Raw genomic sequence first — 11850 nt, 5'->3', positions numbered from 1 at the left:
ATATTCTATTCTGCTAGATGCCACTAAGTTGTACACACTGATACTTTAATGACTTTTTTTTTTTTTTACACTGGTAATGTGTGTATTTTATTAATCATTTGCTTGATACTGACATACTGCTGAATCTGGATACACCTTGAATAAAAAATAAGTAAGTAAGTGAAGTTTATTTATATAACGTCCTACTAGATCAGATGTTCACAATAAAAGTGAAAAACAAGACATGAAATACAGACACAATGTAAGAGTGATAAATAAAACTGAACTAAACTAAAGCAAATTTAAACAGTTGGGCCTTGAGCTGCTTTTTAAATGTGTCCACAAAATGTTGTAACCACAACTTCACAAGCACAGTGTCCTTTAGTTTAAAGCCTGAAGTGAAGAACAACCAACAAGTCCTGATCAGAAGACTTCAGAGACCTACTGGTGATGTCAAGCTGCAGTAGATCTCTAATGTCAGCAGGTGTCTGACCATGAGGAGCTCTAAAAGTGATCACAAGAGTCTGGAATTGGATTAAGACAATGTTTAGACATCAAGGTTTAAAGGCTTAGCAGCAGCTTTCTGCACTACGTGTAAACAAGCCAAGAATGTCAAGCTAAAACAAGTGAAGAGGGAGTCACAGTAGTCTGGACGGGATGAAATTAAAGAAGCAGCATCTTCATCTCAGATTGAGACACAACAGACTGACATTTAAAGATATTCCACAGCAGGACAAAAACAGGAATGAATCAAATAATATACTATTAAAATATCAGTATAAGTTCCACTTTTTTCCTGTTTATCTTTTTACAAAACATTTGACATGAATTTAAGGCAATGTCACTGCATGATTACACCCAAATTTCAGAAACACCTTTTAGAATATTATGTTAACAATTATTAAATACTATGTTAAATGTATTTATAGCACATCATTTACAAGAAAAATTGTTTTATATAAGTGCGTAGCAGGAGAAACGAAGAGAAAAACTTCAGGAGTCAGAGCTCAGGAGTCAGAGCAAATGAAAACAAGGACCATCTGTACGGGGCCTCATTAAATGTGCAAGACCCCGTCCTATTGGTGGGATCCGACTGGTACCTAGCTATTTCCCCCACAACAGATTGCAGGTGGCAGAGCATCGAAGTCTGAAGGGCATTCCTTACTCCGGTTGCCTTCTAATTAGACTTAAGGGCAAAGCGGAGCCTCGGAGGACCTGAAAGGGAATTCAGGATGAAGGCAGATGGTGTGAAATCTCATCGGGATGGGAGTTAACACTGGCTCTAATAGAAAGTGAGAGATGGAAAGAGAGAGACGAGAGAGGAGACGAGAGGAGAGGGAGGTGCTGGGAAAAAGGTGGAGACTGAGAGGAGAGAGGATGTACTCAGAGACCTCAGTAGTTCAGTTTACTCATGTAAGGCCATTTCAACCCTCAATTTTGGCGAGGTAGAGAGTTGTGTCATAATTTCTGTCAATTTCTCACTTTTTTAATACTAGCAAACAAACAAGCTTTCTAAAGAGACGGAGGAAAACCTTGCAAACATTGTTAGATGCCGTTTTTGAGCAAAAAAAACAAAAACTGTCACAAACTGAAAAATGAGCAGTTTAGGATGATGGATATCGAGTTCCTGTGAGCAGCAGCTGGTGAGTAGAAGTTTATCTTTTTCAATCTGTCTGCCTGTAATTACACCTTTAGAAAGTGTAAACTGTGTATTGTGTGCATCGCTCATGTTTTTGTGATTTCAGTTTTTTTTCTTTTGCAATCAGTTTCATCATGAGAGCTCATAAGCCTGATGACCCCACTGCCTGTGAGGTGACAGCAAGATGAAAGCTTTGCGGTCATTTTAAACAGATGAAAGGCTTTTTTTAAAAAAAAATCAGCCGCAAGAGATGAAAGATTACAAACATGACTATAACATTTAGGCTTAAACACTGTTTATGCCATGTGAGCATTCAGTTCTTCCATGCAGAGTCTGAAACAGGCTGCTATGTTTATTAAAATGACAGATCTTAATGGTAGAGTGCTCTAAAAGGGGGCTGCATGGTATGAACACATGCATGCATCTATAATCACCAACACTCTCTCTCTCTCTCTCTCTCTCACACACACACACACACACACACACTCTCAGCTTGGGTGGACCTGGAAACATAGCAACTCTTTCATGAGATCAGCCTCTACCTGAGCAATAAAGAGCCAACTGTGCTGTGAATAAACTGATGATGGCAACACACACACGTACACACACGTACACACACACACACAGAGAAATGCTTGTTTTCTGCCACTTCCCACCTTCAGCTTCGTGGCACTCAGAGTGAATGTAAGGTCAGGTTAGTTTCTGTGCATTTTTCTACTAGCCAATCTAAACCAGAGCGGCAGTCCAACAGCAACGGCAGCTGTTCCAACAAATATTGAGGCGTATATCAGACTGAATAGGTCAGTGAGTTTGCTTTGTCCTGCCGTAATTTGATTTATTAAATGTAGTTAGATTTTTGTGAATTTATGTCTGTGTCTCTTTGCTCTAATTCTTTCTTTCCGTAAAGTCCTTTTGACTTTCATGTGAAAAAGTGCCACGTTAAAAAAGAGGAACTTGACGCTGAACTCTTTGCTGTTGCTGTTATGTTCACAGCAGGTGCACAGTCAACCCCATTCGATCTTTTGTTAGTGCCAATAATTTTACGTTTGACTACTTAATCCTTAAAAACAGGGGTTTCTGTTCTGGAGGTCAGAAACCCCCAAGTGGTCCCTAGATAAATCTGAGGTCTCCCAATGATTACAAAAATTCTTTTACACAAAAGTACTGTAATTTTCTCTGACTTCTCTCTAATTTTTGCCCTTTTGACCCCTTCAGGACTCTAAAAATCCTGTAAAAGAAGCAATCTGAGAAAGATTGTCTGGCTGATCTGCTCACCGTTTGTGTTCATAACCTGTAATGAGGTGTCATTTTGCCTTATTTTGAAGGGTCAAAAGCCAAACGGGATGGGAACCACTGCTTTAAAATGAATGATTTTGTCATTGTAGGGCGTTTCAGCACTCTGTCGATGCGACACGAACACATTTATCCAAGAGAAATGAATGTTCGGACACCCTGTGGTGATGCTATCTGTGGATGTGACCGATGAGGACGCCAAGAGAAAAGACGAGGATGTTTTCTTAAAAAGCCATATTTTTTAATCTATGCTGCAGGAACTATGGGTTACTTATCTTTTTGTTGTTGCATCTCCTTGTGACAAAAGTTTTGTCATGTTTTAATAAGTCTCAAATATTTAAAAAGCCTTGTTTAAAAGACAATCCACCATGTTTAAACGGTGGCTGCTAGCCCTGGTGGCCCGTGTCGGCCTCATTGTGCTTGGCCTCTGCTGCTGTCTGTTTCTGTTTTACCTGCTGGCCTGTAAGCCTGCATCCCACAGCAGTCAGCAATCCCCGCTGTGGTCTGGAGGGGCCACCAGTAAGGAGGGATACATGGCCTTGTTGCAGGAGAGGGAGGACTCCCACAGACATTACATCAACAGCCTGACAAAGCAGATAGCTCAGCTGAAGGAGGCTCTCCAGGAGAGGACGCAGCAGCTTCAGGAGTCGCTGGATAAAGCAAAAACAAAAGGGATTCTGCCTCTGGGTCTGGACAGTCTGCACAAAGCCCCGACACAGTCTGACCTGAAGGTAGGAACACTGGGTGCAGCATGATGTGGAGGCAGAGCAGACTCCACGTAGGCTGGTGAGATGAATGAGGTGTGACATTATAGGTGTAGTAAATATTACATCATGTCCTCCAGGAGTTCTTCCGCTCCCAGCTGAACCAGGCAGAGGTCAACTCAGGTGTGAATCTGCCCAGCGAATATGCAGTGATACCTTTTGACACTTTCAACCTGCGGAGGTGAGTGAGTCAGTGGGGACAGAGAGCAGAGCCTGCAGGAGTATTGTGTAGCGTACTTTTGTCATGCTGAGTTTCTTGTACAGAGTGGGTGATTTGTTATGTCGCTCAGAGTGTACCAGCTGGAGACGGGGCTGACCAGGCACCCGGAGGAGAGACCTGTGAGGAAGGACCGCAGGGATGAGCTGATAGGCACCGTGGAAACAGCTCTGCATGTCCTCAATGGACCTCAGCAACACACAGATAACACTAGACGGAAGCACACATACTCTCCTTCAGATTTCATAGAGGGTGAGTGAGATGGGTGAGATCTTCTTCACTTGCTTAGTTATTGTCAGGGACACAGGGAGGGGGCTGAAGTCGCATACACTGAGCAGAAAACCTTCAGGAGACCTGTCAATTCTTTGCTGAACTAACAATAAAACTGTAGTTTGGGTAGCTTAAAGTGTTCACCTGACTTGACTGTCTGAGAGGGAAATAGGAGCCTGATACTCAGACTAAATGTTCACTTTGTTTCACTTCATTATTCAGTCTGACATTGTGTGCATGCCAGTGGTTTTCTGTTTGGGAGGTGTTGTTCTTGTCATTGTCAGTTATAGAGTCACATCAATCCAACCTTTTCTTTCTTGAGGTATCTGCTGATACTGAGTACTGATCTGCCACCGGTAATTATTTTATACAAACTTAAAATCAGCGTTCCTCACTGTGAGGAACTCACTGGAATCATTTTTATGTAAGATGACATGAGACCAAAGATAGCTAAAAACTGAGTCAGCCAGTCTTGACTAATTGAATGTAACTGATAGCAGAAACATATCATTTTTATGATGACATTGATGAAGAAACTGTATTGAATGTGGATCAATCACGCTGGGTTGATACTCAATATATTGGATAGGTGCATCTCTGGTCCTAGTTCTTTTATCCTAACCAATCAGTATAGAGTGCAGTAATATATCTGCCCTGCAGAAGTCATTTCAGTCGACACATAAGCTACAGTAGTGGTTGCTAAAAGCAGTTTGCTTAATGTTTTTTATGACTGGTTCTTATTTTCATAAGTTGATTTGCAACAACATGTTTAGTTGTGTTGACCTCAGCCACGGTTGTCAGCATGTAATATTTTTTTGCAGCCATTTTTCTTTTTATGCACAGGAACATGCAAGCTCTTCTTGGCTCTGTTGTTTTTCCTAGCCAGTAAACATCTGTCAGTGAGTACAACACCAAACATATTCGAATAGCTGAGGAGCAATTCTGAGTTGTGGAACGAGACTGAGAAACTAGTGGACACATTGGAAACTATAATGAAACCAGAGAACAACAATGCAAAAAGGATGAAATGTGCAAATGTCAAAGTTCAAACCTAGGACAGAAAATCAAGATGGAGTTCTTAGCATTGTGTATAAACTATGGGAAATACTGTGATGATTGTGTATATAATAGCATGGCATCACATCTGTAAATGGAACACTTAAGCCTCTGTCTGAAACCAAGCACACAACTGTAAACTTCAAACAGGTGCTCCTTCATTAACATTTATTAAATCTTCTCTTTCCTCTTATTGTCTCTGTCACAGGGCTGACTCGTACAGACAGGGGCAAAGGAACTGTTTACGAGCTGATGTTTAAAGGCGACAGCTCTCAGGACTTCACGCAGCTGGTGCTCTTCAGGCCGTTTGGCCCCGTGATGAAGGTGAAGAGCGAGAGGGTTGACACACGCAGCATGCTCATCAACATCATCGTACCTCTTTCCAAGCGGGCCGACACATTCAGGCAATTCATCAGCAACTTCAGGTATCTTTTAGAAGTGCATTAACACACAGGCACCCACTCACACTGACTGTGGCTGCATCGTGACATTATTGATCTCAAACTTAAGTAACACATTTGGAAGTGTTGAGTGAATCCTTATCTTAATGGACTAGCTCCTCGCCTAGTTTATAGATTTTAAATGCCAGTTTCACAGATGTGGATCAAATTATTGTCCTTCACTGAGTAACAGTGATTTCTCATATCTTTCTCAGTCGCATAATGCCGCCTCCTTCTGTGTTTTTGGTTCAGAGAAGTGTGCATCAAGCAGGACGGCAGGGTCCATCTCACTGTGGTCTACTTTGGTCGTGATCAGATTGACCAGGTGAAAGCTATGCTGGACCAGACCACCAGGTAATGTACTCATCAGCTAATTGGCTTGGTGTGTTGAATTATTCAGAAAATACATGAACTGAAGCAAAAACCCACAATTAAACAATATTCAGCCACATATCTTCTTACGATCCTGGACAACTCAGTCTCATCTTTAAAGATGAGACATTAAAGAAAGTCTTTGATGGCACTGACACACAGTTATAGGCTCCAAGACTTATTTTAAACACCTATTTTATGTGTTTATTTTCTCCTCTGTGGATGTAAAAGCTCCAAAAAAAAGTATTTTATTATTTCTTATTGTATTTATTTTTGATATAATAACTCAAGGTTTTGTGTCTGGATGATACAAGCGATTAGAGGGTTTAATTTCCAGCTTCTACATTTTGGAAAGTAATTATTTGTGGTCATCAGTAGTGATGAAACTGTGCAAGATTCAGAGGTTGGGCAAAGTCATTTGTTTTGCAAGTCTCAAGTATGTCTCAAGTCTTTGCTACAGTATGAAGCCTTGAGTCATTTCCTAAGTTAAGTCCCAGTCACAAACTGCGTGTTGAGTCCTAAACAAGTCATTGCAATATAACACTAACAGTATATAATATAGTTAATGTACAGAAATAATGGATGTTTTTAACTTTTGTAGTGATTATTTTCATATAAACTTAATAACATTTAACATCAAAATGATCAGGTTTGTCTTGGTTTTCCTGTAACACAATTACAGTCTCTTTTCTGAGCTGAATGTTTTTCATGTTGACATCCATTTTTCGTATTTTTTCTTTTTAGTGTTTTTATCCAAATGTGATAATCTAATCTAATCTTTGGTCGTGGTCAGAATTCAAGTCATTCCAAGTCAAAACGACTAAAGTTAGGAGTCATTAGTGCTAAGTTGAAAGTATTTTTTGACTTTGTTAAGTCTAAAGTTATCAGATTTGTCACTCAAGTCAGACTTGAGTGACCTGACTCGAGACCTCTGGCAGATAATAACGGCACTGACTGGTGAATGGATCAATGTCCAGAAGGAGAGTCAATAACTGACTGCTGTGAGATGAAGATGAAATATGTTTCCTCTTCTCAGCTCTTTTGGAATTCACCATTATAGATATGTCTGTGCTGCATTGCAGATATGTAGCTCATAAGACTGTAAAAACAACTGTAAATGAGAGAGTATCAGTGTTTTAGGGCTGCAGTTTAATAATAAACAAATCCTCTGAAGCCTCTCGACCTCCTGAGAGCATCAAACCCCTGTTGAGTTACAGGCTGGGATCATAAAATGCAGAATCTACTTCAGGCTTTTTGGAGAAAATTACTGCTGATCTTCTATGTATTACTGTTAATATTACTGTAATATATTGTTAAACAGCGTACCAGGCTGATGAGACTGAATGTCTGCAGGTTGGTTGTCTTTGAATGCTTCTTTGCTCTAAATATTTCAAAATAAAAATGTTTAAAAAGGAAATACCTGTACAGCTACACACAGATATTAATCCAGATGTGACTTCTTCTTTCCTCAGGGAGACTCGGTTCAGGAGCTTCACTTTGATCCAGCTGAATGAGGAGTTTTCTCGTGGGCGGGGCTTAGAAGTAGGCGCCAGGGCCTGGAGGCGGAGCCAGAATGTGCTGCTCTTCTTCTGCGATGTTGACATCCACTTCACTGCTGACTTCCTAACTTCGTGTCGCCTCAACGCGGAGCCCGGTGAGACAAGGGACTGCTTCAGCTTCTTCAACATATCCTCATACAACATTTACACCATATCTTCCAGAGATGTTATCCAGGCTCGATTCATATTATAAACTGCTATTAGAACAATAAAACAACTTTGGTTTTAAGCAACAGTTGATGATTTAATTGATTAAAGGCCCTGCTCACCCAGACAGATGTATAATTACTACATTGGAGTTGACGTTGGGCAGAGATATTCTGAGAGTTATGTGATGTCACAAAAAAGTCCAAGAAGTAATCATACTAATAAAAGCTTTGGTCTGGCTGGATTATGTTCCCCATTCATTTCAATGAAGAACAGGATGAGACAGATTTGCTTGCAGTTGTGAATTAATCCTGCCTCGTTTGTTTCAAAAGAAGAGTTTAATCTGATTATAGTTTGTCCTGAAAATTACGAGGCTCTCTGACATCCAGCTAGTTTGAGAATATTAACCTCTCATTTAGGAAATACTGATTGTTTATGTCCTTGTTTATTTCTGAGAGGATGGGATGCTGATTTGCTGCAGTGAGTGAAAGGACAATAATAGAGGTTAATTAAGTGTTTGATAAGAAGCTTTTTGATTTACAGTTTGTGGAAGACAAGGCTAATTCATTTTTGTAACAGAATTCATACACTGAGGGCAATTTCACAGTAATTTACTTTACAAAATTGAATGCTGCTGTCAGTGAACCAGCTGGCTCCCACAGTTTATGCTAGTCCTGTCTGCTTTTGGCAACGGCAACCAAAATCCATAAATTTCACTTGATGAAATCTGGTCTGACCACACCAAAGGAATGATGGTGTCAGTTTTCATGAAAAACTATCAGGAGATTGAGTGAAACGTCCATCAATCCTGGTCTGTACAGTCCTGAGAACAGGTCTAATCAGGCAACATAAGTGAAAACACCTGTGGGCGTATACCAGGGGTATGAAAGGCCTTTAAGATTAATTTAAATTTAAATTAAAGGGGCAAAGCCTTTTTTTTTTTTTAGAATTTTTTGAAACCTGCATTGTTTACATCAATGCTTACTTGCTAGCAGTCTCCTTCTTGCCTGCTTTTAATTGTGCATTGCTGCGTTTCTTTGTGGCGATACCAAAACCTCAAGATCAGTGGATTAGTATGAAACCAATGGCATACTCATTTACTCCTTGTACCTTTTTAATTTTTGGAACTGGCTTACTACTGAGTATGAGGAAGTACACAAAACTCATACTTAAAATAACAATTTATAAGATTATTTTGTCTCTGTCTTTCCTGATAAGTGTTCATCCTTGTGGTGTTTCTTACCAGAGATCATTTCGTAATCAATCAGTACTTTCAACACTGTAATATGAATCTCTGGATGAGGTGGTCCTCATTTCTTCTGGTGCTCATTTTTGCATACACTAACTACCAAGTTCTTATTCTTTTCACTCCAATCAAACGTTTGCTGGTTCTGCCAGTAATGAAGAGAGAAACCGACCTGACTCCAGGTGTTCAAAACAAAAAATGTGGCAAATGTCACTACAGCTTGAATCACTGCTGTATTAAAATCAGACACTTAGCAAATCAGACATGTATTTATATACAAATGTCACAGAGTATCACTTCAGTTATTAAGTTTTTATTGGTTGTGTTATTAGTAAACTTGTCATAGTGTGGAATAAAACTGTTTTTGTCTCTAGGTAAGAAAGTGTACTATCCAGTGCTCTTCAGCCAGTACAACCCATCTATCATCTACAGCAATCAGACTCTTCTACCTTCTGTTCAACAACAGCTGGTACGTACAAAATCATGTACAAACAGTAAATACTTGAATAAATTAGAGATAATGGGTGAGTGTGTCAAGAGGATGTAAAACTAATCTCCGGTCTTTTTGTCTCAGGTGATCAGGAAGGAAACAGGTTTCTGGAGAGACTTTGGGTTTGGAATGACATGCCAGTACAGGTCTGACTTCATGAACATAGGTAATGACAAATCACCACTAATTTCACACAGAAAGACATAATACATTTAAAATTACTTTTTTCTACTGTATAAGCTAGCAGTTCATTTAATAATATATATATCTACATAACAATAGATTCATAAAACTGCAGGATTTTGCACATTTTGTATAAAAATTCCACCATTTTGACTTCAAAGACTTCTTTAGTGATAACCTAATGATGCAGGAGTGGATGTACATAAAAAGTTAAAATAACTGTATATTTTAAACTACTCTGGCCTTTTCCCTCCCTGTAAAGCAAAGCTCTTTCTCTTCCTCTTAACTTACACATTTAAGAGCTTCCTGCTGCTTTCTGTCCTTCCTCTGTTTATGATTTTAACACCAACTAAAATGATCCTTTTCCTGATTCTCACTGTTATGCATCACGTCTAATCATCTACATTTCCCCGCAGGTGGTTTTGACCGTAGCATCAAAGGTTGGGGCTTGGAGGACGTGCACCTGTACAGGAAGTACCTTCACAGTAAGCTAATGGTGATTCGCTCTCCGTCTCGTGGCCTTTTCCACCTGTGGCATGAGAAGAGCTGCGCAGATGAGCTTCCTCCAGACAAGTACAAGATGTGTATGCAGACCAAAGCCATGAGCGAAGCCTCGCACGGCCAGCTGGGGGAGCTGTTCTTCAAACCAGAGATTGAGGCTCATTTGAACTCCCAGAAGCAGATAAACGGATGAACATAGAGAACAATTGTTGGAGATGCTGATGAGATAATGTTATTAGTCACTGTGATGCATGTTCTGGTTTTTATGATAATTTATGTTTACTTACCTTAATGTAAATCTGCCCAGGAGACTAAAGACAAATTTTCTTGGGACTTGTGCAGAAGCAAAACAAATACTGTTTGATTTTATTATTTGTTAATAAAAAGAACTATCTATATGTCTTTATTGTATATTCTTCTGTCTGTAGAAAAGTAATTGAGGCAAAATCAAAACTTTGATCAGTTTGCTTAATAGTTTGTGTTTTAATGTGGTTTCCTTATGGCAGTGATTCCCAAACTTTTTCATGTCCTGCTGAAGCTGAAAAAATTCTCATGTGGTTAACATTTATTTCCTATTTATCAGCTGGTAACATTACTGAGGAAACTAGAAACAAAAAGGTAGAATTTTATTGAAATAACATTAACAAGAACATTCTCAGTAGTCTAAAAAATACAAATGAAACTTTTTCAAATTGCCAACCTGACAGCTACACTGGTTTAGATTTGACTGATGTGTTTGCTTGACGAGCATCACAAGTTTTTCTTCTCTTCCCTGTCAAAAGTGTGAGGTCATCAAAGATGTCTTGTTTCTTTATCGCTCAAATTAATCAGGGTCATAGATCTTTTTCACAGCAGATATTTTGACTTGTCACAGCAGGAAAATCACAGATAATTAGTAACATTTTAAGTTAATAAGATTAATGATGGTTCTGTTGAAGCAGATAAAGGATAGTTTCACAATTTTCCAAATCTGTCTCAAAACAATAATCAGTTGCCCAAATGATCATTGACACCCTTTTTACTTTTTACAGTCTTTTTTAGTAAAACATTCCCTCTTTGTGTTTCCTCTCTTCAGCTGCAATGGAAGGGTTGCAACAAAAAGAGGGACTTTGGCACTAAAAAGACTGTAACATTGAAAGATATGCACTTTATTTGATCAACTCAGACGGCTGGAGCCTCATAATATCTTCAGATAAACTTTTAAATACATTTTTGCTCAAAACAAGGGCTGTAGATTTTGTCCCCCGTCACTTAGACTGTAAGCACATTTGGAGGGAATCTTCTAACGGTCAATATGAACAGGAGGAACGATTATAGAGAACAAAACCTGTTTCAATGTTCATATGGACACTTGACTACTGTTTTGAGACAGACTTGAAAATTGCGAACTCATCACATCACCCTGTGTTTGACTCACAAAGTTGCACTACATATTCCTGTATATCACAAACTGTAGGCCTATGACATTTCAAAATACCTTTAAAGGTGCAGTGTGTAAGATTTAAGCCTCATTTACACTCCCGAACAGACGCGTACACGAACAGCTGCAGATGCGTAGTAGCTCTGTTTATACTACACTCTGGAATATGTTTAGAGGATGCACATGCACAGTAGATCGGCGTCTACAGGAAGACAGTGTTGTGACCACGTGGACTTGCGCGTACCAGTCTGTGTGGTTACAACAAATTGGAGGT

The 11850-nt window shown here is 39.4% G+C and overlaps 1 protein-coding gene across 1 annotated transcript; it reads left to right on the top strand.

The window, feature by feature from the left end:
• Positions 1-1978: 1978 nt before the first annotated feature.
• On the top strand, positions 1979-11395 carry LOC122998287 (chondroitin sulfate N-acetylgalactosaminyltransferase 1-like). The gene is made up of 9 exons (XM_044375092.1): positions 1979-3642; positions 3756-3856; positions 3966-4144; positions 5427-5643; positions 5911-6012; positions 7503-7684; positions 9357-9451; positions 9557-9638; positions 10072-11395. Exons 1-9 carry the CDS (start codon positions 3280-3282, stop codon positions 10347-10349), a joined length of 1599 nt encoding a protein of 532 aa, XP_044231027.1. The 5' UTR covers positions 1979-3279; the 3' UTR covers positions 10350-11395.
• The last annotated feature ends 455 nt before the right edge of the window (positions 11396-11850 follow it).

Source organism: Thunnus albacares, chromosome 2, assembly GCF_914725855.1.
Source record: "Thunnus albacares chromosome 2, fThuAlb1.1, whole genome shotgun sequence".
In the NCBI taxonomy this organism is placed as follows: domain Eukaryota; kingdom Metazoa; phylum Chordata; class Actinopteri; order Scombriformes; family Scombridae; genus Thunnus; species Thunnus albacares.
Note: the sequence above shows the minus strand (reverse complement) of the source record. Positions and strands in the feature narration are given on the sequence as shown.